Genomic DNA, 26,964 nt, shown 5'->3' with positions numbered 1-26,964 from the left:
GATGTTTCATTTTAGTTTCATGTGAAGTTTTTATCGAGGCCGGGGGGGGGGAGGGGGGAACCCACCAAATCTTTTTGTAGGGTAAAAATTGTGAAATTAATCACTTTTCATTTTGGTGAATACTCATTTCAAACAATTACAAGACTCTGGATGTTAGCTTTGAATTCTGTTGAATGAAGTTTTAATTTGTTTTGCGTGACTATTTCATGTCATGTATACAGTCTCGTAACTCCTATCAGGATATGACCTTTCTATTTGTAGTTTCTTTTAAAAATTGTTAAAAGCAAATTTTTTCTCTCAAAGTTCTGTGGTAGTTATTTCTAATACAACAGCTTTGATCCAGAAAAAAGATGCATTGTTTCAGTCAGTTTTCAGAGCCTTTGGTGTTTTTAAAAACATCATAAAATTAACAGCATGTGGCAAGTCCTGTGTATTTCACGCCTGACATAGCATTACCACTCCCCTCTGGGATATCATAAAATAATGTATAAGCAATACCAGACCAAAAAGTCCAGCAAACAAAAGACATTGTAAAATTACAGAATGAAATTTTGACATTAAAAACTTCCCAAAGTGGTTCTTAGTAAAGGCAGGAAGCATTTCCACCTAACGGGAACATGCGTTTCCACCTAACGGGAACACGGATGGATGTCAGATTTCCAGCCAGTTTTCAGTGAATCAGGGAAGACTTCTCTGTTCAGATATTTGCTCTTCGGCAGTGAGACGGGCGAGTCACAGACTGGCAGGTCTCGTCTCCTCACCGTTGTCTTTGGCTTGATCCCAGGATTATCGTGTTGGCCTCCCCGCACCCCTCTACCATTGCCTGGCATCAGTGGGAGGCTGCATGGTGATGGCTCTGCACGGGTCCTCCTGCATCTTCTCATCGCCGAGTTTCGAGGGGAAGGCTGCGCTGGAGGCAGTGTCTCGAGAGAAGTGAGAGCCTGGTTGTGTCTTGCTACAGTGGAGCTCATTGCCTTGTGGCCAACGGGGCTTTCTCCCCTTGGCTTGCCTGCTACTGCTCACACTCTTCCTTCCTGTGACGGGACAGTCAGGTTTGCAGGGGCACACTTGCACAGGCACTTCAGCAGCCTAAATCCTGCCTTTTCAGCCTGGGAATTTGTCACACTTCCCCAAAATAAGGGATCCTCCAGGTCACGGTAGGGCTTTGGCTGGGAAGCGTAGTGGTGTCTTGGTTTGCTATGGCTGGTGTGGTTTTACACCTGCCCACGTGCCCTCCAGCACTGCTGCTGGGGTAGTTGCATTTCCAGTTTGTTTTTCGTGTGTAAAACAAAAGATCTATTGTTGCGTCTGCATGATACGCACATATATGTATGTTTATTTTTATACATACATATGTATATACGCACTGATGAGCAGCATGTCCGCTGTGCCTGCCTCCATGCTCCTGCTCTGGGTCCCTGCGTGGGGTGGGATGGGGTGGGATGGGATGTGGGGTGCTGAGCTGGGCTGCCCCCCATTCCAGCTCTGCAGCTTTGTCTTTCCTCTCCCCTTCCTCAAGGTGCTCCTTTCTACACGGCACGCCAACCATGTTTATAGACATGCTCTCGCAGCCAGACTTCGACTCCTATGACCTGTCAAGTCTCCGGGGAGGTAAGTCTCAGACTCAGATGGAAAAGCCCCAAGAAACTGGATGTTACTGGTTCCCTGCTGAGAGGCTGTATGAAGCTTTGCGAGCAAATGTCTCTTCTGGAGGGAGGAAGGCACAAGCCTTGTGTTCCACTGTTCATTTGATGCTGTATTTCTGTATTTCCTTTCCCTGGGGTTTCCTTCAGGCATTATGTATTTTTAGGACTCTCCTTTCATCTTAAGGCAGTCTAGGAAGGACCTTTCTGTTCCATCTGCAAGGGAAGGTCCCAGGAATAGCCTGGTTTTGCTCAGCTCTGGTCTCAGCAGCCACCACCGTGTGGCAGCAGATGCTTTGTGTGCTTTTGGCTGGTGCAGCCCCTGGAGCAGAGCTCTGCTGTGACTTCTCTCACCTAAAGTTTCCTGCCTGCTTTTGAAGTCATTCACCTAAACACTGGAGGGGGTGTGATACCGTGGGCTGGAGCTGCCTCTCTGGTCACGGAGAGCCTCGGGAACAGCTGAGCTGGAACAGGGAGACCACTGGCCCTTTAGAGGCAATCACAGCATGGAGAGAAGATGGTGCTGGAGCATCAAGAAACGTCTAATCAGATCACCTAATCACTTCTGTTATGTGAAAAATGATCCTGTCGCACCTTGTTCCCCAGAAAAACCTATATATTACCTCTTACTCTTTTGCTCTGTCACCCTAGGATGGAACAGGTGAAAATGTCATCTGCCCTCTCCCAAAAGGGCTGCTCTGTGCAAGACAGGAGGAAAGACTTTTGATTTATGGTGGTAATGATCGATGGGAGTGTTTGTCCTGCTAAAAATCTGTGCCTCTTTCTGCTCTGATTCTTTCCTTTTTGGGAACTGCAGCTTGGACTAGGTTTATGCGATAGAGTTTATTTTCCTAACGAGTGAATTTTGCCAACCCTTAATTCATTCAGGCAAATTGGCCTTGCTGCAGCCTTTGCTTCTAGAATAACCAGGACCTGTATCCATAAAAATAGAAAGTATTTTGACAGGAACCAGTATATCCCAAAGGTCTTGCCAGCATTTAAATCTGGGAGTGCAGAACCTTCTGAGGGGATCGCCCCTGGGAACAAATAGCTGGTTTCCAAGAGGCTCATCTTTTCCTCTTTCTTCCAGGAGTCATTGCAGGTTCTCCTGTTCCCCCTGAGCTCATGAAGATGGTTATCACCAGGATGCACATGCCGGAGCTCGTGGTAAGTTGTGGTGGCTGTGAGTAGAGCTACAAGTGGTGGTTGTTATGGGGAGACCCTGAATCTGGGCATCTCTGCACCCAGTGGTACCCAGCAGTGCTGGAGCTGCTGGGATCAGGTGTGATGGCACCGGGGGTGCCGGGCCAGGCTGAGGAGTGGAGGTGTAGAGGGGCTGGGAGGAAGGAGGAGGATTCCCCCTGGTTGCTGGGGGGGTGTCGGGGGAGGAAGCTTTGTAAGAAGAGAGGACACTACTGCATTCAGTGTCATAAACTGAGCTTCTGCTGGTGCATTTCAAAGCTTTTATAAACCCTTCTGTTGTACAAGCTGCAAGGATGAATGATTATGGAAGAGGCGTTGCTGGTTTGTATCAGTGTGGGCGGGTGCACGTGTTCATCTTGCTGTGGAGCTGTCAGGCTTCTTTCACCCTCCTGGGCTGCATGCAGATACAAAACGTTGTAGCGTGCTACGCGTTTGAGTCTGGACGTGGGAACGGTGCCATCCACACGTGCAGTGCCAGGCATTGCGCCACCAGAAGGGCAGCACGTGTGGGACCACGCGTGCTGCTGCTCCATTGCATGTCCCCGCGCCCTTGGCCTGTGCAAGAGCATCAGCATGGTCCTGCATGTGGGAGGGGGACGGGGGTCGGTGGCATTCCGGATGACGTGTTTTGTGGGCAGGTCGTGCCATCTGCACGTGTGTGTGTGCCTGCGAGTGAATGGCTGAGCTGGAAAAGGACACTTTTGTTCTGCTTCAAAGGGAATAACTTGGGTGCCACGCTGCTCGCCTGTCCTGAGGGAGCAGGCTGCTGTGATGGATCAACCCGCGGGGCTGGGAGCCAGGTTAGGTGTGTTATTGCTGGCAAACCCAGACCGCACCAGGGTTTTACAGGGATGACTGTGTGCCTTGCTGCAGACCAGGAGAGTCTAAAGCATCTGTCCGCGAGCTGTTTCAGAGGCAGCCAGGGTTTTTTCCTGCATATGATGCTCTTAATGCCAAGCTGAAAATACTGGGCACAGCCCTGGTGCCGTTGCCTGGACTTTGTCAGGTGCCAGCTACCTATTTTTATAATAGGCTTGTGTTTGACCTCACAAAATACCTTCAGACATTACTGCAAGTGCTCAGGACTCATCAGGTATCACATGTTCCTGTTTTGTAGAGAGAGAAATAATAAAACCCTCCCAAGCAGTTGCTCTGCCCATAGGATAAAGAGGATTAAGTCTATATTTGTATCACTGGTCTCGTGTCACTTCTGATCCACCGGCCCTCAGACAGACACAGGGAGACTTGTTGAATTCATCTTTGCAGCAAGAGCTTTATACAGAAGATGTACATAAGAAAATATACAATTTGATTTCTATAAAGGAGACAGAGGAGTTTTCATCCTCTTAAAGGTCATTTACACTCAGTTACAGAGGAATAAATATACATATATTTATATAACTCTTTAGGATTAAAAAACACAGTTAAGTTGCAACTGTGGTATTGTAATAGCCGTGGCAATAAACCACAGTCATCCTGGTGTCCTGCTGGATCCTCTGGAGTATGGGCAGGGAGGAGAGGAGGGGTGCCCCAGCCGGGCTGCGTGGTGCACGCCGCCTCCTCTGGGATGTACGAGCATCTTGGCAGACCCCACAGAGTGGGAGGGAATCCAGTCTTCAGACAGCTCCAGTTTTGGAGGTTCCCAGTACTGCTTCGCTTCCAGGATTTCTGGCTGACCTAGAGAGATTGCTGCCTTTGGCGTCAAAGAGCAGCGCTGTCTTGGGACCACCGGTTCTCGGTCATTGCTCCACCGATCCCCCTCAGCCCTGACCTGCAGGGATCCCCTCCATGGGAAGGCAGAGGAGTCTCTTTGCATCGGTTGAAACCAATTTTCCTGATCAAGCAGCTGGGGGAGGGATACTCCTACCTTCCCACTTGCTTCCACTCCACTGGAAGGGGAGAGACAGTGACCGGTTGATCGGGGACGTGGGTTATGTTGCCTCTAGGAAAGATGACTGTGTTTTACCGGCAGGATCTAGGTTAGCTTGTCTTAGTATGGTCATGCATAGTTTAGTTTTTAAAAATGCCTCTTTTAAAATATATAGATGTTGGGAAAGATTGAAAAGGTGGATTCCATCCTGCGATCAGCAGAGAAGCGAGGATTCGGAGGAGGCTGGAGGTGGTGGGATCTATCAGAAATGTTTCCTGACAGGTAGGAGAAGCATAAGGAAGGACTCAGAAGTCAGTAGTTTTCTGATGGTTGAAGTGACCAGTCACCAGGACAGGCCATACCGAAGCCTGCTAGGGGAAAAAAAAAAAAGAGAGAGAAGGCTACATGTTTCAGGGGATTTTTCAAGCAGATCAGTAAACCATGAGCATTTGTCTGTTTTTACAGTGAGTGAACGCAGCCCACACTTGAAAGTGAGGAGTTAGGAGTTAAGGAGCTCCCACAGGAGAGATGGGTTAGTCCTGTCTCTGCCCTCTTCTGCCAACCCACTGTGTGACTCCTGAGCATCATACCCAAAGCGTTGATGGTCACTGAGCACTCCCTTCGTAAAGGAAGAAACCCAAGAGCACAATTTTCAAAAGTAGGGAGTTATTTTGGTGCCCTGGTTCTGAAAGTCCAGGGCAGGCAGACTTTTCGAAACTGCCAAGCAACTTTTCATTTGAAACACGGCCAGTGACCCAAATCATTAGTGTTCCCCAAAATACAGACCCCCATAGCTGACATCTTAGAAAGCTGCCTGGCTCTCAAGGGGTGAACAGTGAAGTCAGAGGTACTTTATACTCCTTAAAGTCACACTGCCCACACTGGAATGGGTTGGCGTGCCTGCATTTTGGCACTGACACCTGAAGATACCGAGCTTTGTCTTCTGCAAGACAGGAATAAATAGTTTTATATTTCATTAATGCTTGTAAACCTGTTTGAAAGCGCTGGATGGAAGGTGCTATAGAAAACCCAGCTGTTATTGTCATGGTTTTCTTATTCTCATCATAGAGGAGTGAACTGGAATGGAGTTCACGCAGGGAGAGAAGGAGGTTAGGAAGGGCCAGACCTGTAAATAAAATACATTTAAGTATTGTGGTTTAGAAAGCTGAAGTTTTTCCATCCTTAGAGCGGAACTTTACCCGCCCTATATGGAACGACTGGTATTTCCATCTCTAATCCATAAAACCTCTGGCACTGCAAGAGAAATAACCACTTTAGGAAGGCGCAGAGCAGCTGGCACCATCCCTGACATTTTGGACACAAATTTACTTTCTCCATCCTGTTTGGGCATATCCTTAGTGAACCGAGGACCAAACGGCCATAGCTGGGCTTTGGGTTTCTGCCTTGTCCTTTCTGTTATGAAAGGGCACAGTGACAACCCTTGTTCATACGATGCAGTGCAGGGTCCATGGCACTTAACAAATGAGCAAAGGTCCCTTTCCCAAGACCTTACAAGCTTGCAGGCTCATCCAAAGTCCTTTGGAATCCATACAAGCTCCAAACCTGTTCCTGAGATAAGGAAAAGTAAAATGCTTGGGATTGAGCAGTGACAGTTGTGGCTTTTTTAGCTGATCTGTGTGCTGAACGTAAGGCTCTTGGTAGTTCCCAGGTGTGGAAGGTGGTTGTGTGGTAGGTTTTCACAGGTGGTGTTTGGATTGGTAGATGTCAGCAAGCTCACTGCTCAAGGGAAAGTCAGCCCTGTCTCTGAATCACCTCCTGGCCCAGAACACTTTATTCAAAGAGAATTTTCTGTCTCAAACCTCCCTCTTCTGGGATGCTTATTCGAAGGCATCAGCCCTTGTTTTTAAATACCTGAGTGTCTTGGATGGGAATTGTAGTTGCTGAAAGGCAGGTGCTGGGCCAAGAGCTGTTCCTTATGGAAGACATCTATTTCCATATGGACTGGGCAGCCTGGAGCCCGATTTCCCAGCAGTGTCCTGCCCTGGATTTCAAACCAGGCCCAGAGGACCTTTACTAGGGCAAGAGGCTGAGCATCTCTAATCGGTTAGAAAACTAAAGCACGTGTGATCCCAGCTCAGGGTAAGAGTGGGTTAAGTCCGCCCTTGTTTGGACATTTAATTACATGTTTCACCTTTACTTGCTGCCCCAGACCTGTCTGTAGCCTGATGTTTATTTTACAGGGTTGACTCCATCCCTGATGCTCCAGGCGGATTCTCTGCTCTGGGAGCCAACGGAGCCCAGTATGGCCGGGGGATGGAGCAGCTCTGAGCGGAGGCATCACTGGGTGAATGGATGAGCTGTCTTGAGCCAAACCCTAGTGTCACCGAAGCCAGCGATATAAGTCCCCGCACCTTTGGTGGCATCAGGGTTTGTTGTAGGTCTGGCTAAAAGTGAACCATCTTACATGTTTAATGGCGGCTTCCCTTCTTGGACCTCTTGGTGGGGAGCTTGCAGGTGCGGAGGGCCGGGGTGTCTCTGATGGACTGCCCCCGGTACTGCACGGGCGTAGAGCAGGTGTCCTCGGTGCGGGTGCGATTGCCCTTCAGCCACCTGGGATACGGGGAGGAAGAAGATGGGGAGCTTACGAGAGGCACAAAGCACCGTGGAAATCACCCACACCACGAGCGGAAGGGGCAGGCTGCGGGGAGAGCTGCTGAGCATGCATGCAGCCTTCCACAGCCGCCTGGCGGAGCAGGGGGGGGATCCCCAAGGAGACCCCAGGGGATGCGGGATGGGAAAGGGCCCGTGGTGCCGTACTTGCGCAGATGTGCTAGCTGGCAGTTGCAGTGCCAGGCATTTCGGGAGAGCGTCAGCGTCTCCAGTTTGTCAAAGGGGAAGTTGCGGGGCAGCTGGGTGAGCCGGTTGTTCTCCAGGTGAGCAGTCTTCAGAGCGGTCACGCCGGCGAACGCGTTGTCTGCAAACTGAAGCACAAAGGTTGCTGGTGAGGGATGCTGAGTTAGGGGAGGGGACTTCGAACCTGAGTGCCGCTGTTCCTGCGTGCCTCTGTTCAAGACTTTTAGTGGCATAAGCATGGGAAGAGCAAGAGAAGGGGCTGTGAGGGGGGTACTGGCTCACTGGAAGCTCTGGGCACCTAAGAGGTGCATCAAGCTGGTGGGCTCAGGGGTCCTGGAATCTCCTGCCTGAAGAGAGCTACATCCCAGATCCATGTGGGGTTGCCTTTGCAGCCACATCCCAAAATAAAGTGAAGCCTGGAAGGCCGCTTTATTTTTTGAGCCATACTTCTCTGTTCTAAATGAAGATGTTTTCTGGGTGTATTCCTTTCCAAAGCTGGAAATCCTCCCAGGGCCTGTTGCCTTGCCTGTCCTGGAATGGCTGAAGGAGGGAGTGTTTGCGGCGTCTGAAGGGGCTGTAGGCTTTGGCAGTGCCCGGGGTCTCCAAGTGGAAAGTTACACTTGGCATCTGAGCAGTACAGAAATAGAGGCAGGTTTCCAGCACCTCAGCCTCTGTTTTTTCTCATTTCCAACGGGTTGTTTGCAAGGGATGCTGCAAGATTTGTCTTTTCTCAATTAACAGACAGGCTTTCAGGGAAAGCCTCCCTTAAAAAAGCTGCCAAAGGAGGGGAGAGAGGCTGTAGACCTGGCTCTGCAGCTTCTGCTCTCCTCCCTGGGGCCTCACCCCTGGCTTTTTTCAGCCCATGGTTACTTGGGTTGGAAAGTTTCTTCTTGAAAGCAAACCCCTCAATACAAACTTCCTTGGCGGTGGTGAACTGGGGAGCGATTCGTTGACAAAGCACAAAGCTCCTCTTGGCTGTGACTAACCAGTTCTCCCCCTTCTCAAAGCCGTGGGTGGCTTTGAGAGCCTCTCAAAGCTCTCTCAAGGGTGGAGAGGAGACTTTCTAGGTCTACTACCCACTCCCCACCCCCCCACCCCCCAGTCAAGGACCTGTGCTTCCATTTTGGACCAGAAGCTTGCACTTTGGACGGGACTATCAGGGTCTGTTCAAGCTCTCTAAGCTGAAAAGCTTGACAGAGCAAACGCGCTATTTTAAGCTGTGAACTTTTGTCATCTTCCAAATTAAGCAATGTTGGAGAGGATTAGAGCTTAGCAAAGACTCCCAGCGTCCTGTAGCTGTTGGACAGCCAGCGGTGCTGGCCTCTGCGGTCCAAAACTGAGCTGACCTTGGTAGGTTTTGCTGTGCTGATAGCAGCACTGCTGGAGAGGTGCTGGCATGCTGTGCAGTGGGGCGGTAGCCTGGCCATCTTCTGGCTTGGACAGTGCTGTACTGTCTCAGCTGCTCATTCCTCCCCCAGCCCCATGAGAAGACTTTGCATCTGCTGGTAACAGCTGCTGCGCTGCCTGCCAGAGCATCCATTTCTAAAGAAACGGGTGGTTTTCCCTTTGTTTAGATGGAGGATTGCTGCTGGAATTTATTTTGCTATGTAGACGGAGAGGGGGATACGTAAAGCTTCCAGGATCTGCATTCCTGGTTTCATGTGGATGTACGTGGCTGGGTCCTGCCCTGCGTGCGGGTCTGTGGTGCTGGTGGGGAAGGAGAGCTCGGTGCTGGAGCTGCAGGGCAGCCTGAGGGCTCTCCTGGTTCTCCTTGAGTGCAATACAGGCTGGGATAGCTTCATGTGGAAGGCTTTTGCACTTGCTCAGCTTGAAAATCTTACAGCCGCTCAGGGAACAGCTAAGGACAGTGGTTTTGTGAAGGAGAAAGCACCGCAGTCAAGATGCCAGTGGCATTTAAAGTATTTGCTAGTGATTTCCTAGGTCAGGAGGCCTCCGTGATTAGATGTCTCCTAGCAGTGCAAAGTTCACGAGTGGGCTGTTTGGATAGGAGGCCTTTGAGAATTTGAAGAGAAAACTCTGCGCTTGAGTGGGAGTGTTGTTTTCCTGAAAAAGAACACAAACCCTCAAGCTGCAGAAGCCCCCCCTGTGGCTGATCCCCCTAAACTGCTGTCGTCTTGGGCTGTTGGGGAGGAAAGGAGGTGTCTGGCTGCAGAAGAGCCTTTAAAGTTCCTGTCCACAGGTGGGCACTGAAAAGTAGAAAGCCTTTTTTGCTGGCTAGAATTGTTAACCCTTACCCTGTGGCAAATCCAAGGATGCCTAATTTGCTGGAACACCCTGGCATCATGGGTTAGTCATTCCTCCAGCATGTGACTTGAGACTCTGATGTCTCTGCAGCTGGTACAACATTTGAGCTGTAATTTTTAACTTGCATGTGATGGAAGCGCCTTAAAACTGAGCCTGCAAAAGTGCTGTGGCAGCATGTCTAAAGTCTTGCCTGGAGAGGTCATAAGATTGTGTTCAGGTGTTGGGTTTGCTTACTCCCATGCTGGAGAGACTGGTCTGAGAGCGGACAAGGGCTTAAATGCTGTCTGAGTGGCTACTGAGTTGGTTTAGGTAGTGTTCTCCACCTGAGCAAGATGTAATTCCAGTTTTTGAGCATTTTGGGATGCTGTATCCCCTTGAAAACTCTGGTATGCTCTATTCCTGGTAGCTTCCAAATGATCTGCTCATCCCTGCGAGGCCCTCTGAGCTGCTCTCTGTTGCTAAGAAATTCTTGTTTTCATCGCATCTCCCTGCATGTGGTGGATGTTGCTTTGCCGTGAAGTCCTAGCCTGCCTTACCTGGATGCCCTTTGTCCTTGGGCTTCCTGGCAGAGCATCATCTCAGGGGGAACTGTCTGCTCCACCTGCAGCACCCTCCCTTTCCAGCCCATGGGGTGCGCCTGGGACATCAGGCTGCCACAGGTGCTGCTGCTCTTGCCCTGTGCTTGTTCCTGTTGCTTGCGCTGCCTGGCATTTCAGAGGTCCTATTGCAAGTGATTGGCTGAGTGTGATGCTCCTGCCTATGGATCATGCTTTCTCACAGAAAAAGGAGGAGGTTGTTTTGCTGTGTGGGATACCTGAACGTCCCTCCTCCTCTCCAGTGGGAACAGGGCCCCTTTGTAAGATGCTGCGAGGCTTCCTTTTGAGAGAGCATCAATAAACAAACCTTTCTTTATAACGTGTAAAGTTGGGAAGCGCAGCGAGGGGTGAAGGCCCGTATGCCTACCTGCCTGCAAGGCATGAGTAAGAAACTCTGCTATTCGTGGCCCCTCCCAAGAAGTCTCCCCCTCCCAGCCCCCAGCAGGTACCCAGGTACGAGGGAAGCAGAGCAGTTCAGCTCTGCGAGGTGATGGTGCCCTTTTGTCCCTCGAGTATGAGGCAGACACTCGCCTCCCATCCCATGCCTTGTGTCTGGGATGATGGAAGGTTGCTAATTGTCCTGGAGCATCCCAAATACCTTTCTCAATGTCTGCTGTCACCTCCAGCTTGGGAGGGAATGATCTGCCTTTCCAGGGAGTTTGATCTGCTCCAGATAATTTGGTGTTGCATAAAGTAACAGAAGGGTGGAGTACTCTCATCCCTGGCTTGAGTCGTTGTCAGCTGGCCAGTGCCTCGCTATCTCCGGAGGCTGCAGACCTGCATCTCCCCTCTCCTCTGCAAGGGAGGGACAGCAAACCGTGGGCTTTGTAAAGGAGAAGAAAACCAAGCCCCGTCTTTCTTATCCAGAGCAAATGGAAAGGGAAAGGACTCACCTTCTTCAGTTTCATGTTGTCCAGGTTGAGTGTCTGCAGGTATCGCCCGAAGGACTGGAAGGCATTGTCAGGGATGACCTCAACTGGGTTATGAGAGAGCTTCAGTTCCTCCAGCACTCTCAGCTTACTCATTGCGCTCACAGGATAGCTGCTCAGCTGGTTCTTGTCCAGGTGGAGGACAGCAAGGTTTTCTACATCCTCCAGGGCCCCAGGGAGGAGGTTGGTGAGGGAGTTGTCGGAGAGGAAGAGCCAGCGCAGGTCTTTAGCCCCGTTGAAGACCCCTGGTTTCAGCTCCCGGATTTTATTGCTGCCTAAGTGCAGGATGAAGAGGTTGACAAGAGGGGAGAGGAGCCCTTTGGGTAGGTCTGGGATCTTGTTCTGATCCAGGTACAGGTAGGTGAGCTCAGAGAGGTCATCGAAGGCTCCTGGCTTTATGACACTGATCTGGTTGTCAGTGAGATAGAGGTAGACCAGGCTTTTGAGCCCCCGGAAGGCTCCAGTTGAGATCTCCTTGATCTGTGAGCTCTGGAGGTGCAGGGACACCAGCTTTTTCAGGTCACGGAAGCCATTGGTGGGCAGGACGGGGAAGTTGTTCTTCTGCAGGTTGAGAAGCCGTGTTTGCTCAGGCACCTTGGGGATCTTCTTCAACCCAGCATTGTCGCAGATGACATGCTGCAGGTCGCCGCCGTGGCAGTGGCAGCTCGGGGGACATGCCTGCACGATGGAGGCAAGACATGCCAGTAGGCTGAGGACACTGAGGAAGAAGCCTGACCGATTCATGGTCAGATCTGGAATTAGTGTGGTGGGAAGAGAAGCAGGAGGAGGAGGAGGAGGAGGGAGATGGGTGGGAGAGAGAGAGAGTAACTGGGTTTGCAGCATGCTGAACACAGCCCTATTTATAATGTTATTAAAAAGCAAAATCCCTTCCCACAAACCACAGGCAGCAGCCAGTTGGAAGCAACTGGCTTTGGGAACTTACTGTGAGCTTAACCCCTTGGCACCAGGCAGCGGAGTGTCCGCGGTCCTGCCTGGCTTCGCTGCTGCAGCGGCTGTGCAGAGGTAGTTTTCCTCTCTGCAACAGGGAGGCAAATGGTTAGGAAGAACAAATGCTGAGCTGCTCTGTAGGGGACCTCTCTGGTCCCTGCTGAGCCGAGAGGGGCCCTGATTCATCAGTGGTGGGGGGGGAAAACAACCTGGTTTGGTCGAATGGCATGGCAGGGAGCTCCGCTGTGCTCTGCAGCCACCTCGTGCCGAAGGTCTCAGCAGGCTCCTGGGCTGTGTGTATCCTCAGCTGGTCTGGGGAGAATCTTGTCCTGCTATCACAGAGGAAGGTTTGGGGAGGGGGGGGGTCTTGCTGATTTCAAAAGAGTTTGCCTAAGCAGGGATGGGAGAAGGTGGGAGCGATACGGGGTCATGCCAAAGGCCAACAGTGCTGCACTCGCTCTTGTGATGCAAAATTTTATTTGAAGACTTCCAGATCTAGACTGCACCTAGGAGTTGGCCAAGAAAGGGAGAGCAAAGACCATCTTAATTCCTGCTGCATCTTCCTCTGTGGGCAGTCAAGTGTGGCACATCCATGGTCATGCTCAGGAGACCTGTGTGAGGGGCTCTTTTTTCCCAGCACATGGCACTGTGGAGCAATGGCTGTTGCCTTCCGACAAGGGATGGGGCAGTGGTGGAGCCTGTGGGGAAGTGATGGGGCATGGGCTGGTGGGTATGAAGTGCCAGACAGCGATGCCCTGCTGCGTGCCTGGCTCAGATGAAGTGGATAGGAATGCCTGTGCTCCTGAGATGAAGCTGTGGATGGGGAAAGGTGTGGATAAAGGGATGGTGAGGTATCAGAGCAAGGAAATCGCTGCTGAGCTGGGACTAGGGTCTTCCCTGGCTCCTCTCTTGGGGTAGCGGTGGCAGAGATGAATTAATGCAGGGGATGTTCCTTGCTCTCCCAATAGAGAAGGTTAAAGCAAAGCGGTTAAAAGCCCCAGCGCATGCTTCTGTGAGTGTGGAGGGAGAGATCCAGGGGTTGTGGGGTGGAGTTTGGAGTTGGAACATTTTGAACTGATTTCCAGCCAGTTCCTGGCTGCAGCGAACAGCTGAGAGCCCAGCACATAACTGTGAGCTTGTTGAGCTTTCTGCTCCTGAGGCTGGCTGCAGAGCCCCAGCGGAGCTTTTGCAGAGGCGAGACAGGCTCAAGAAAGGGAGGAAATCCAAGGGCTGACTTAGGACACAGACTGGCTTATTCACCGAGATTTCTGGGTTTTTCCATTGTTGCAATGAGGAATTAGCCAGCGCCGCTGAGCATGCTCCAGCAGGCGTTATGCAAACCGCCTGGCAGCCCGCGCCCTGGCCAGCAGCTGTCACTCTGAATGGGGTTTTCATTGCATGACTAACGTGGGGGAGAAAAGGGGCTTCTGGGGTGTGAACGTAGGTTCTGGTGAGCCTGGTGGGGCAGATGGGGTTGGCCGAACGGTGATGTAATGTGGGACCTGGTTGCAAACTGGGCCAAGTCAGCCTTCCAATGTTTGTCAGCCTAGAGGTGCAACGCCCTGCTGTCGAGCAGCTGGGGCCTCGCCAATCGCCTCAGCACGAAGGGTTTCTCCTGCCTCATCTCCAGAGAGATGCTCTCACCATAGGAGCTCCAGGCTTCTGCTGGAGGGACCTCCTGCAGCACTCATTACTGTCATTACTGTAGGATTTAATGATCAAAACAATGGTATTTTTGCTTTTGCCTGATACAGTAGGCACCACAATGGTCATGCACATGCTTTGATCTCTAGAGGAGCTCTTTGGGTATCTCGGTGAGGACCTTTGAGACAGCAAAAAAGGAGGAAGATGGAAGAACCCTCCGTGTTTTCCTCCTCCAGTTTGATCAGGACTGAGTGACCCTTAAGTGTGTGCTGCTTGTAAAGCTCAGATGGGGAGCTGGGTGAATGACTGGAAAAGTAAAAAAAGCATCATCTTGTATCTGTGGATTGATTTTTATTTATTTTTCTTAGAGAAGATTCAACCACTTCAGTCTTATTTGTAATCATTTGATGAACAATTCCTACAGTTACGTACCAGTTATAATGTGCAAGAGCAACTGATGGGTGAGACTGAAAATCCAGCCTGTTTCTGCTGGCCACAGGCAGCGTATCTGTGCTCCATCCCCGAGCACAGCTGGTGCCTGATTCTTGGTTTTCCCACCTCTTTGCAAAAAATACCAGCTAACAGCGAACCCCTTCTGCAAAGATTTCTGCCAGCGTGGGTCAGATTGGAGCACAAAGCTGGTGAGGGCCTTGCAAACTCCATCCATAAATACATCCCACCCACGTGTATTTCTGGAACAAGACCCTTTTCAGAGGTTAAATTGCCCAGACCTCAAACCATCTTCTTTTCTTTCTTCCTTTGAGGATACATTTCCCTTTCTTCCACCCTTTATCGCTTTGCTGGTTCAGACTGCGGATGCTGGGGAACAGGGACACTCTCTCCCTGCAGGGATGTGTGTGCCATGGCTGTGGCCATAGGTCCCGTAGCTTCCTTGTGAAGGTGCCATGATGTCGCTGCCACGATGCTGGTGCAAGGTGGGAAGCTGTCCCTACCCCGTGGGCTCCCTGCCAGCCCAGTGCCTGCAGCAGAGGTTAGGTGGATGCTGGGTTATTTTTGGTCCCTGGTGGGGTGACAGCAGGGCAGTGCTACTGGGGGAAAGGTGTCTGCTTCTCGGCTCCATTTCTCCAGGCACAAATGTTGAATAAAAGGAAGTTCTTTCCCCTAATGTTTTTTGATTTCTATGCCTCGGTGAGCACATTCCTGTGGTGGGAGCTGGCTGGCATCTGCCGCAGCTGGCACCTTGCCTCTGGGCTCCCGGCTGTTTGTGTTTTGAGCTGCTCGCTGGCGGGGTCTGGTCTTCCCACACCGGGTTTCACAGCCCTCGACCGGCCAGCAAACGTCCAGCAATCCTCAAAAGCTCTCCTGGGTCCCGCTCGTGGGTGGCTCGCAGGCTGGCGGTGACAATGGCAGCAGTGTCGGTGTTCCCTCTGCTGTGGTGGGATACCGCAGGGAGCTGGGTCCCATCCAGCCCCCTACCTTGCAGGTCCCCAGGGACCAGGGACCATCACAGAAGAGGCAGGATTATCCTGCCATCCTCTCTTTCTTAATTGATTAACAGTTCTGGAAACATTCCCGGTGCCTGGTAATTTACAGATGCTGGACTCCCCTTCCCCCCTTCTTGGAGGCGCTGTGGGCTGAGCAAATAAATACAGTTTTTGAAACAGTATAAATATAGATCTGGGGTGTTTCTTTGGTGCTGAAGGTCAGACCTGCTTTGATACAACATTGGAGATGGTCTTTTCCATGCTTAATCTTTATTTTTGTCAGTATTAACCATTCTGGCATATCAAGACAGCTCCATATCAAAATATTCCATTGCCCACTTAAGTCAGATTCTGTAGCTTTTAAGGGGCTCCAGATATGGTTTTGTGTGTCAGTGCACACCAGCAGTCGCCTTCTTGAAGCGGCAGCAGTGTACCTGGCCTCGGGGTGCAGGACTCCTTTTTTTTGGTTGGGGGTTTGGCAGCTTGGGGGGTACCCCAGGGGGTGTACGTGCTGCCCTGGTGTGCAGCCCACACAGCACCAGCCCTTGGGAAGCTGAGCCCCTGCCTGGCCCTGGGTGCTGGGGAGGGAGCAGGGTGGGAGAAGGTGCAAGCTGTGCAGGGTCCCAGGGGGCTGTCCCAGGCACGGAGCACCCTCCAGGGTGGTGTATGAGAAGCCTGGGTGGATGGGTGATAGGGAGCCCCAAAAGGTCTCCTTGGTCCCCCCTCTCTTCCAGGCAGTACCTGAAAAATCCCTGGCTTTTGGTGATATGCAAGTATCCCATCAGAAACAGCAGCACCTGGGGCTCTGAGTTCAGACCTGAGCTACTGCTTCTATTTGAGGTGCTCAAAGGGTACCCTTCACCGTGGTGGGAGGCTTGGGCTGCTCGATGAGCTCGAGCTGGAGGAGATGGTGGTGGGTGCACCTCCTTCCTTCTGATGGTTTTCTTCCACTGTAGCATGGCCTCCGCCCATTGATATCTTGCCATTTTGGCTCCCTGTTGATGTCCACCCACCCTTCCCTTCTGCCTGATCCCAGCAGCTGCTGGCCCCTCCTGTGAAGCTCACTCAGCCTTTACTGCCTCCCCAGCCCTGCCATGTCCACCCTATAAGGCACCGGGCATCCCCCTGCTGCCTGCCCAGGGCTGCTGGCCGCTCTGCAGCTCCTGTGGGCTCTGGAGAAGTGTGGAGCTTTCTTTTCTTGTGGGACACGACTGATCCATGCAAGGCTTCTGACTTTCCCAAATGCTCACCGCCGTGAGTCTCCTGTTCTCACCATGGAAAATCGGCTCCGCATGGTGACAACTTATAGCAGCTGTTCAATACTGAAAGAGGTTTACAAGAAATCTAGGGACAGGTTTTTTAATAGGGCCCGTAGCGATAAGACAAGGGGGGATGGCTTTAAACTGAAAGAGGGGAGATTTAGATTAGATATTGGGAAGAAATCCTTCCCTGTGAGGGTGCTGAGGCGCTGGCACGGGCTGCCCAGAGCAGCTGTGGGTGCCCCATCCCTGGCAGGGCTCAAGGCCAGGCTGGACGGGGCTGGGGGCACCCTGGGCTGGTGGGAGGGGGCCCTGCCCGTGGTGGGGGGTGCAACTGGGTGATCTTTAAGATCCCTTCCAACCCAAAGTGTTCTATCACTCTGTGAACTTCCCTGCTTGTCCTTGGCCAAAGTGAGACCTCCCCATCCCACCTCATTTTTGAGGAGGACCTGACGAGCAGATGGTTTCAGTAGCTGCAGAAGCTATGGGAATGTGCTGTGAGAACATCTAAAATGCAGCATGGAAGCAGCACAATCCTGGATTTCCAGCCATGTCTTCAGTGGGAGCTGAGCTCTCCAAATCCGTTGGGTTGGAATTTTGCTGAGTTTCCTTCTCCAGCAGCTTTGAGCATTCAGGTACCTCCAAACCAGTGGTTTTCTACCTTTGCAAGACATTTTGCCTCTGCACGTTTCCTCTCACTCTTCCTTTTAATTCCACTTTTCCTAAGTGCATTGGCACCCAGTGCCAGGAAGGATGGAGTTAATTACATAGCGAAGACCTTTTATCAAGCTGTGGATAAACCAGTAAGTAACTGCACATGCCTTCACTGGTTGCCGCTGAGCAGTGCTTCTGAAATGCTGGCAGGACTGGGGAAATACTTGCAAGCCTCAAGACTTCTGCTCAGCCCAGGAAGAAGAGAGGTAGCTTTAACTCCAGACCACGAGGACAGCTTGTCCTGACTGTACAATAACAGGAGGTTAATTTTCGGTGGCAGTCTCCTGGCGAGCTGGGTTGCCATTTTTGCAGTGGTCTCCTCCAGAGGCAAAGCCATTGCGTGCTCCAACACAAAGACAGTGCTTTGGGCACCTGATATTTTTGGGAACTTTCTAAGCCCCATCCAAACTGGGACTGCCTGGCACCTCTCCGGGTGGGGAGAAATGCCAGCAGGGTGGCCACCCTTGGAGGTTTGTCCTACAAGACCTGCTTGTTTGTGTCCCGTCGTTTTTGACACAAAGATGGTACTGTTGCTGGGATGGGAAATGTAATCTCAGTGTGACATAGGCTGGACGTGATCAGAGGTTGTTTTTTGCAGCAGCAGAGTTGACCTGAAGGTTCAGGAATATTCCAATACAATTTGGGATAGCGGGACATCCCCAAGGCAAGGAGATGCATGTCCCCCAAGCACAGCAAAACTCGGGTGATCTGGATAGTGAGCAGCTCAGGGAGGGAAGATTTTTGCTCAGTTGAGAACGATTTGGAGCTGGCTGTGAAGAGGATGGCTGGGGTTGACTTTTGGTGGAGATATCTGAGACAGACAACACGCTCAGCATGGATTTAGGGATAATTAGATCCATCCGGCATGTTACACTGCGAGGGGTTCAAAGGGCCCCTTAGAGGTCCCTTAGCACATCCCTTGGATTGCCAGTCTGCTTTCTGTTGTTCGTTACACCCTCTTTGAAGTCTGAAAATCCCTATTATTTCATGGTCAATTTGCTGCTTTTTTCTGAGGCCAATATTGTCTTCAGCAAAGCTCCATTTCTGTAGGTTTTCGTTTGGTGGTTCCAGCCCTGCCATCATCCTCCAGCGTGGCATAACCAGAGGGTGGTGACGAGGGGCGTGAAGATCCTCCCTGAGCATCGTCCAGGTCCAAGGGGGTTCCCTCCAAGGACCTCATGCCCTCCTTCTGCTCCAGTCCCACCCAGTATAGCCCCGTTGGGGTTACTGGTGGTAGTGAAATCAGCTTTTTCATCTCAGCCTTTCAGCAGCAGTCGAACATGGAGGGCAGTGGGTGTTTTTATTGCTGTTGAATGCTGGGGAGAACCGAGAAGCAGAGAGCTGATGTGAGCCGTTCCAAGTTATGCAGTAAATAACAAGCATGGCTGGGAAAAACCCAGGGTCTTCAGAGTCCCTGTTCTCCCAGCCAGATCGGTCCGCCTCCCAAATGTTTACTAAAGAGACTGGAGTCTGATTGTTTTTATTTTATGTTTAATTTTTAGACGCTTCCTTCTTCAGGCTGTTTTGCCTATTCCACAGTGGCCAGTGTTTAAACAGCTCTAGCAGGAAATGTTTTTGAAATATGCTGTGAAAAACACAGTTCTGCTAAGATGTTCTTTTTATTCCCGGTTTAGACAGAGGCTTAGGATTCACAAAGAATGAATCTCTTGTCAGTAGGAGTAAGTTAAGCAGCGGTTTGTTTTGGAGCTGTCCTTGTCATTGCTGAAGGCAGGACAGATCTGTGTGCTGGGTGTTGGGGGGGTTCATATGTGGTCCTCGCAGTAAAAAAACAGGCTTTACAGTTAATTATATTCTGTGCTCTCGTAGCTCTTCTCAAAGCCAAGGGTCCGAGCTGGACTCCTTGACTCTGAAAATCTTTGCTTTGACACTAGATACAGCTCCAGTGGAAATTATGGAGCTGATGCAGAAATTATTGGGTGAGGTTTTCTGGACTGAATTATACCAGATGACAAGGCTAGAAGATGCTAAGTGTCCCTTTGGGTCTTGAAAGCTATGAATCTTTGTGGATATCTCCAAGCTTAAATTGGTGTATGGGGTTTTGTGGAAGCAGTTTCATCTCCTGCTGACGACGGAGCCATTGGAGGATGCTCCACACGTCAAACGAAGGTCAGGAAGGGCAGCAGCACTGGTGTGAGGGCTTGCTTCAGCCCCTGCCTCACTCCTGGGAATGCAGCTGGGGAAAACACTATTCCAGAAAAGAAATACTACCTTGGAAAGGTCAGGAGCAACACCCTGGTGTCTGGCGGCAGAGTGCGGTGCCAGTGCAGGCAGGCTGGCAGGGGAAGGCGGCCATCGGGCAGCGTGCTGGATGCTGGAGGTTCAGACCCACGTTGCTCTCTGGGCCGGGTCGGGAAGCCCGTCACTGGGAGTGTGAGGGTGTTTATGGGGACAAGCCACAGGCCAAAGCACGGCCGGCTGGTGCCTGGGGTAGGTGGCACACTGCCAGGCATCTGGAGGAGCCTGGTGAACCGCAGCACCCGCAGCATCGTCCTGCCAGGGAGCTGCCTGCTGCTGTGTCCAATTAAACTGCTGGAGCGACCCGGAGAGGCAGAAAGGGTTGACTCAGGGCTTGGCTGGGATCCTGGGACCAACACTGCAATTCATCCAGCAGAGTAAAATAAAAAAACAAAGGCGCTGGGATTTTTAATAAGTGTTTAAGATCTTGGATTTGTGTCTTGTCAGTCATTTGATCCAGCCACAGGACTCCTATTAGTGGGTGGGAGAGAAATCCTGTCTGAGCATTAGACGCTGTAGGTTTCCACCCCGGCTGGGAAGCTATCATTGCGTCTGGTAGGAAAAGCCTATTTACAGTCGCTCCCTGTGGGCTGCCAGGCTCCTAGCAGAGCAGTTTGCACCAGATGGTCCTTGCAGCATCCTGAGGACAGTCTCCTGCACATTCCCAGCTAAGAGCAAGCTCCTGCAAATCTCCAGCTCAGATTCACCCTGACCCTGGTGCAGTCAAACAAGAGCATCGGCCGTTACAACAGACTGTGCCCAACATGAGGTTCTTCAGCAGCCCTGAGCGGCAGAAAGCACCAAGCACTCCCACCAGTGCTATGCAGAGCTCATTCAGGATATCTGCATGCTTGCTCAGGATGCCTCATCGTGGTCCTTTGCAAAGCCCCCCATTAACTCTGGACGCAGTGCCTGGAGTTTGGCAAGCACCGTGCAGAAGCCCTGACCGTGCAGACCTGCCCTTGCAGCCAGCAGCGGAGCTTGGGCATTTGCTCTAAAGACATGATCCAGATCTGGGTGCCAAGGCTGTAGGAAGGCAGTCGGGCCCTGTTGCAGTTTGGAGGGTCAGAGCTGCTCATGTGTCAGTCTGAAGATGCGGAGGAGAAAGGACCAAATGCTTCCCACATTGGCCCTTTCCCAGCTGTGCTCTCCCAGCAAAGCAGCCACCACCAATGCATTAGTGGGAGGGAGAGAAACCCTGATGACACACGACATGCTGAGTGGGTTAGAGAGACCAGAGCGGTGCTCCAGCATGTCCCACCACTGAAATGCAGCTCCCAAGCGCTGGAGGAGAAGAAATCCCAGCGATGGTGCCGTTGGTGCAGCTCAGAGCTGCCCAGAGCACCTCCTGCCCGGCTCCTGCTGTCTCAGCAGGCCACTGAGTTGGGCATAAAGAGCTGGAATTTTCCTCCGAGGAGAACTGACCTTCAGCTGAGGTGACTCAGAGCCTGCCGTTGGGATTAGCGCTGAGGGAGGTTTAGCAGCAAGAAGCTTTTGTCCTGCTGTGAGGCTTTGGGTTTGTAAGTGCAGCTGTGCCGAGCATTTGCAGCCTCGTGATCCCTTTGTGAGGGTTACAGGAGCTGATGTCTGCACAAAAGGGTCTGGAGCAAGCAGCCGTGCCGCGGGACACGCCATCTCCCGCAGGAGCCCACTGCTGGCTCCAAGGTTTTTCCGAAGCGATGTCCAATGTGGCCTGAGCTGTAGAAGGTGCAAGGTGAATCAGTACCGGGAGCAGATGGCTGCAAGGGCACCAAGGCAAAATCGGTGTCTGGCAGAGATGGTAGGGAGTCAACAGGACAGGGCTTGGACAGACATAGGTTAAAAAAGAGGAGGGCGAACCCTGGGGTCCTCCAAGAAAAGTAGCTGGGGTGTCAAAACTACATGCCACCTGAAGTGTCAGGGGGGGTGGGGGTCAGGAGCACGGCGATGGAGCTGAGGAAAGCTGTGGCAGGCAGGAAGGTGCAGTGCTGCTTTAGCTCCTGTCTCTCCAGGACTCTGGCAGGAGTGTCTGGAGAGCCCCGTACGCAGGCCAGGAGAGCAGTGCTTGCCTGTGACCTGAGTGACTCGTGTGAGCATCCTCCTCCCAGCCCACTCTCCCCTGTGGTCATCAGTAGCTTCATCTTTCCTGTGCCTGGAGCTGTGTGGTTCCCTTTCCCCTTGAGGCATGTTTCTGCTCTTGTGTTTGCAGGTTGCCTACGGGACCACAGAAAACAGCCCCGTCACCTTCATGGGATTCCCCAATGATAGCATCACCAGAAGAACTCAGACGGTGGGGTGCATCCTTCCCCACACAGAGGTGACCGTGACCCTCCCCACCTGCTCCACGTCAGACCTCAGTCCATCCTCCCTGCCTGGCGCTGGCATTGGGGCGTGCTGTCACGCTTGGCTCAGCCATCCCCTGCTAAGCCCTTTTTCTCTTTCATTGCAGGCAAAAATTGAGGATCCAGAAACAGGGCAGCGTGTGCCTCTGAACACTGCCGGGGAGATTCAGATCCGTGGCTACTGCGTCATGCTGGGCTACTGGGATGACCCTGACAAGACCAATGAGGTGGTCACTGCTGAGGGGTGGTACAAGACAGGGTGAGTCGGGCAACAGCCCTGCTCCTCCCGGCTATGCTGCGGAGTGATGCTGGGTGGGGACGGCTGTGTGCAGGAGAGCCTTGGCTGTCGTTTCCAAAGTAGGGAAAACTGACCCAAGTTAGCCCCCTGATTTGCCCGTGACACTTCAGAACAGCTCTTAGCACAGAGCCCTCGGTGCCAAGTGCCCCTGGAGGTGGGGAGAGTCACTTGGCTACCGGTGTGATGGAGGGGCTGTGGGGGTACCCCGCAGGGGCAGGAATTGCCTCCCCCTGAGCCCTGGTGTTTGTGTGGATGCTGCCCATGGCGTTGTCTGGCTGTAGCCAGAGCTCGGACCAGGCTGGGTGGGAGCATCAGCCGTCCCACCAGCCAGCTGGGATGGGACTAGGAGTGTGGTGTCATTGCAGGGACCTCGGGAGCCTGGATGAGCATGGTTACTGCAAAATTATAGGCCGTTGCAAGGACATGATTATTCGGGGAGGAGAGAACATCTACCCAGCAGAACTTGAGCAGTTTCTCCACACCCATCCCAAGGTTGAGGAGATCCAGGTGAGCAAGCGGGAGGTGGGGTGGGTGAGCAGTGATGCTTCCTGTGGTGGGAAGCCTGGACACAAAGCTGCTGGCACTGCTGCTTGGGACCCGGTTGTCTTCCCCTGTTTTCAGCATCAACTTTTGTGTAATGTTATTTGATAAGCAGGAGGGAGAGGCTGAAGGGGCAGGCAGAGCTCCTGCCATGGGGTGCATGGGTTCGGGCAGTCCCCTCATGCACCAGCTTCACGTCTGCAAAGTGGTGACTGTCATTCTTCAGTTTTTAAACTGCCTGTCCACTTCCATAGCTCCCTCTGAAATTCTGACCTGGAAAGCAGTCTGGAAGGACAGCTTTTACCGATAATTAATTACTAAACTCCTAAATCCAAAAAGACTCCTTCAACGAGTCCCTGGAGATGAGGAGTGAGACTTAGTTTCACCCCTTCACAAGACAGCGATGATTTGCAGCACTGAGCAGCTGCTCCCAATCTGCTGGGATTGTTCTCCTCCAGGTTTTGTGCCAGACAAGTTTCCCCATAAATAAACCAGTTATTTAGTCAGTGTTGTGCCTGTGCCAGGCTAGCATCTCTCCTTGGAACAGTCCCAGTGCAGATGGGTTGCAAACCAGCCTTGTTTATGTAGTTTCTAGGGCTTTATGTCACTGCTCTGGACTCAAAAGGATCGACGTGTCTCTAGGATTTTGAGATCCTGGTTCAAGGCGGGGAATCACAGCAGGACTCTTGTGAAATAGCATGAGCAAACTTTACAGAGACATCAGGCTTGGGAAGCCCATCCCCTGGTGTCATAGGCAGTGGTCCGCTAAGATCTGTGATTATAAGGGTTTCAAATAATTCCATAATTTGACTCCATCCCTCTCCTGCCATTCCATCTGGAGATCCCAAAGCACAAAGGTCTCCCTGTTGGTTGTGAACCCTGTTGCCCCATTTTTGGAGGAAGCAGAGGCACGCAGGAAGATGACAGGTCCATGCTGCACCCACGACGAGCTGCTGCCTGGCTGGTCTGACTCAGCCTTGGCTCCAGTGACTTTGCAAAACCAAAGGAAGGTGCTGACGTCTGGGCATACAGCCTGCTCTGCCACCTTTCCTCTGGCAAACAGTTAGGAAGTCCTTCCAGGAGGGCTTGATGTCATGTAGAAAACACCGGTGGGATGGGCAAGCAACAAAAACTGCCTTACACAACCCCAGCATCCCATGATAACGGTCAGGGCTCACGCTGTGCACCAGCGCATGTACCCAGCGGGAGGAGAGGGATGTCCCCAGGGTTCACGCTGTCCATCTGTCCCAACCAGGTGGTTGGTGTGAAGGATTCGCGGATGGGAGAAGAGATCTGCGCCTGCATCCGAGTGAAGGCTGGGCAGGACTGCACCGAGGAAGAGATTAAAGCTTTCTGCAAAGGGAAGGTGGGTCTCCCAGTCCTCAGTTCCCTGCCAGACCAGTACACCCAGCACCTGCTGGGGACTGGCAGGTGAAAGCCCGGGGATTTAGAGCAACTGGGGATCCCAGCTTGGGTGATACCAGCTGGGCTGGCTCTGCCATTGCTGGCAGGTTGCATAGCAGTTGGTTTTCTCTTCCCAGATCTCCCATTTCAAGATCCCGCGGTACGTTGTGTTTGTGGGTCAGTACCCGCTCACCGTCTCAGGCAAGGTAAGAGGGGGGCTGGGGCAGGACAGGAGCCCTGGTCCTCTGTCCCATCTCCTGTCTGAGTCTCTCTTCCACCTCCTCGCTGCACTTTATTCCAGATTCAGAAATACAGGTTGAGGGAGCAGATGGAGAAGCATCTTCAGCTCTGAGCTCAGGAAGGCAGAAGAAAAAAACGAGGAAATCGGCCCCACTCCAGCCAGCTTTGCTCTGCCTTTCACCTGTGCCTTGGGCCATGCCGCGGGGACCTTCTCCCCCTGACGTCAGGCTGATGGCACTTTTCGTTAATAAAACAGAGCGCCTTTTTTCCCAGTTGGGTTTGTTTCTTTGCCAACAGAAATACTGGGGTGCGAGGAAGGGATGCTTATTTCTAGAATTCTGTCTGGTTACTGGAAGACCTTAGGAAGGTTTTAAAATCTTGCATGTCTTTGAGCAATTTGACTACAGACATTTTAGAGGACTTGGACAGATGCTGGTAGGTATTTTACTGATATTTTTAAGTCAAAACAGGCTAGCCTGGCTTCCCAACATAGGTGAACACCTTCTCTGATTGGATGTTGCTGATGAACTTGAGGCAAGGGGCAGGGGATTTAGAGAGACTTTTTCTGGGAAGGGGCTCCCTAAAGCCGGCTGGAAAAGCTCACCCTGTTCCCACACCTCCCCTCAGCCTTCTGACCCCCAAAGAAACTTCTCCAAGGTGGACTTGGCATTGTTTATTTCATTGTTTTGGACAAGACAGACAGTAAGGATTTTGCAGAAATACCAAAGTTCCTGTCCCGTCAGCAGTGTGAAGCAGAGCATGGCCGGGACAGTATTTTACGGGAGTTATTTGGTACCTCCCAACCATGAAACACTACTCCGAGAAGTGGAAGAGCAGAGCTCCTCTTCCTTGCCGGCAGAAGTGTCCCACCCCAGCTGGGAAGCAGATAAGGTTGCTGCCGACTCTCGCCAACCTGCCGGCTGTCTCCCTCCTGCTTCCTTCCCGAGCAGGACGGGTGGCTGGGCTCCCACCTCGCCGCGGGGGCTTCCTCTGGTGGGTGGGGGAAATGGTGTAATGGAGAAAGGGGAAGCGTCAGCGAGGTCTCGATCCTGGATCTCCCAGCTGGACTGTGGTCTCTACCCATGGAAGCAGACAAGGTGGACAACAAGCCCACTGTTCGTGCCTGCTTTCTGAAAGAAAAAACCCGTACGGGATGGTTCGTGTCAGACTCGGTCTGTACGGTGTCTCCAGCGAGTTCCCCCACCATTCCCAAATGGCTTGGGGGCTGGTGTCAGCATGTTTCACTCCATCTCTGCCCACCCTGGAGCAGGGTCTCCTCCCTGCCCTTCTTTTAGGACCCTTGTAACCCTTCCTTCCCGGAGGAGGAGCTGTTACCTGCAGTGCATCAGCTGCAGCCCATGACCTGGGGGATGCAGTGGACCTCTAGGTCTGATGTCCAGGGAAGGATTTTTACCCGCCTTCGCTTCCCCCAGCAGTAACCCAGGTGCAGGGCAGACCTGCAGCGAGGGGAGCTTCTCCCGTTCCTCTCCGACAGCTCCCCCGTTTGCACAACCCCCGTGCTGCCCAGAAGCTGCCCAGAAGCACCCCGTGTACTCACCATCGTTGAGGTTTCACTGGTGAGGAATGAAGGTGAAGCGAGCCCTGGCTTGCGTGGGTGGCCACACTGCTGAGGAACACAGCCAGCGCTGGTCACAGGCGGCACATGGCCCCTGCCACCCCCTCCCTGCTCCCCAAAACCCAGCTCCTGTCCCAGCAGCAATGCCACACCATCAGAGCCTGGGAGGCTCTCCCTGCCACCCCATCCCCTTCCCGGGGCGCATCCAGCCCTTGCCGGCCAGGTCACCTCTGGGGGTGTCCCATGGCCATCCCACCCCCCCGGGATGATGCAGCCCTGGCTGTAAATACTCACAGGAGGGGAAGGGCTGACCCTCATGGCTGGCAGCAAGGGTCTGAGGCTGTCGGCAGGCGCCAGGGCTTCTGTCCTTTGCTGGACCTGGGTCCTGCTCTTATCAGCGCTGGGTGCCAGCTCGGGAACTCCCGGCGGCCGGGGGCTCTTCCTGGGAGCCTTACGTCAGGGGTGGGTTACGTCAGGAGTGGGTTACCCCGAACTACCCACTCCTGGCCTGGAAACAGGAATCTGCAGCCATGGCCTTTGTCATAGGCATTTCCAACTTCTCCGTGGCTATTAATAGAGCAAATTAAGGAAAAAATAACTCCTGGGAGCATCCGCACTGGGTTTGCACAATCCTGCGTGAAGTTACACCACAGCTTCCTCCGCGGAAACACTGAGCAGCTCCCACAAGGAAACCCCCTTGGCCCCGCGAGGCTGCAGGGGCACAGCTGTGGGGACAGGGGCTCTGGGGACAGGGGCTGCGGGGACAGGGACTCTGGGGACAGGGGCTGTGGGGGCACATGTGTGGGGACAGGGGCTGCAGGGGCACAGCTGTGGGGACAGGGGCTGCGGGGACAGGGGCTGCAGGGGCACAGCTGTGGGGACAGGGGCTCTGGGGACAGGGGCTGCGGGGACAGGGACTCTGGGGACAGGGGCTGTGGGGGCACATGTGTGGGGACAGGGGCTGCAGGGGCACAGCTGTGGGGACAGGGGCTGCAGGGA

General features: G+C 52.6%; 2 protein-coding genes and 1 long non-coding RNA gene across 5 annotated transcripts in view; 1 reads left to right on the top strand and 2 right to left on the bottom strand.

Annotated features, from left to right (window-relative positions):
* ACSF2 (acyl-CoA synthetase family member 2) overlaps nucleotides 1–24,661 on the top strand; it is a 37,546-nt gene extending 12,885 nt beyond the window's left edge. For both annotated transcript variants that reach the window (XM_056323516.1, XM_056323505.1), the window contains 9 exons: nucleotides 785–933; nucleotides 1,520–1,611; nucleotides 2,734–2,810; nucleotides 21,775–21,882; nucleotides 22,015–22,166; nucleotides 22,571–22,712; nucleotides 24,001–24,111; nucleotides 24,287–24,355; nucleotides 24,451–24,661. In XM_056323516.1, coding sequence (XP_056179491.1) covers nucleotides 785–933; nucleotides 1,520–1,611; nucleotides 2,734–2,810; nucleotides 21,775–21,882; nucleotides 22,015–22,166; nucleotides 22,571–22,712; nucleotides 24,001–24,111; nucleotides 24,287–24,355; nucleotides 24,451–24,501 — 951 coding nt within the window. In that variant the 3' untranslated portion in view covers nucleotides 24,502–24,661. The remainder of the gene's footprint in view (nucleotides 1–784; nucleotides 934–1,519; nucleotides 1,612–2,733; nucleotides 2,811–21,774; nucleotides 21,883–22,014; nucleotides 22,167–22,570; nucleotides 22,713–24,000; nucleotides 24,112–24,286; nucleotides 24,356–24,450) is intronic.
* On the bottom strand, nucleotides 4,100–13,657 carry CHAD (chondroadherin). Of its 2 annotated transcripts, none has more exons than XM_056323530.1 (4): nucleotides 11,285–13,657; nucleotides 7,495–7,658; nucleotides 7,142–7,287; nucleotides 4,100–5,087 (listed from the first exon to the last, which is right to left on the bottom strand). In XM_056323530.1, exons 1-3 carry the CDS (start codon nucleotides 12,161–12,163, stop codon nucleotides 7,146–7,148), a joined length of 1,185 nt encoding a protein of 394 aa, XP_056179505.1. In that variant the 5' UTR covers nucleotides 12,164–13,657; the 3' UTR covers nucleotides 4,100–5,087; nucleotides 7,142–7,145. The 2 variants fall into 2 exon arrangements, with proteins under 2 accessions (XP_056179505.1, XP_056179500.1); XM_056323525.1 differs by having other exon boundaries at nucleotides 4,100–5,084; nucleotides 11,285–13,655.
* Nucleotides 24,662–25,047: 386 nt separating the features above from the next.
* LOC130150231 (uncharacterized) lies at nucleotides 25,048–26,605 on the bottom strand. The gene is made up of 3 exons (XR_008822161.1): nucleotides 26,260–26,605; nucleotides 25,948–26,016; nucleotides 25,048–25,519 (listed from the first exon to the last, which is right to left on the bottom strand). It is a non-coding gene; the product is annotated as an uncharacterized LOC130150231 (long non-coding RNA).
* Nucleotides 26,606–26,964: the final 359 nt, after the last annotated feature.

This window comes from Falco biarmicus, chromosome 1, assembly GCF_023638135.1.
Source record: "Falco biarmicus isolate bFalBia1 chromosome 1, bFalBia1.pri, whole genome shotgun sequence".
Lineage (NCBI taxonomy): Eukaryota > Metazoa > Chordata > Aves > Falconiformes > Falconidae > Falco > Falco biarmicus.
The sequence above is the reverse complement of the archived record's forward strand: the minus strand, read 5'-3'. Positions and strand labels throughout refer to the sequence as shown.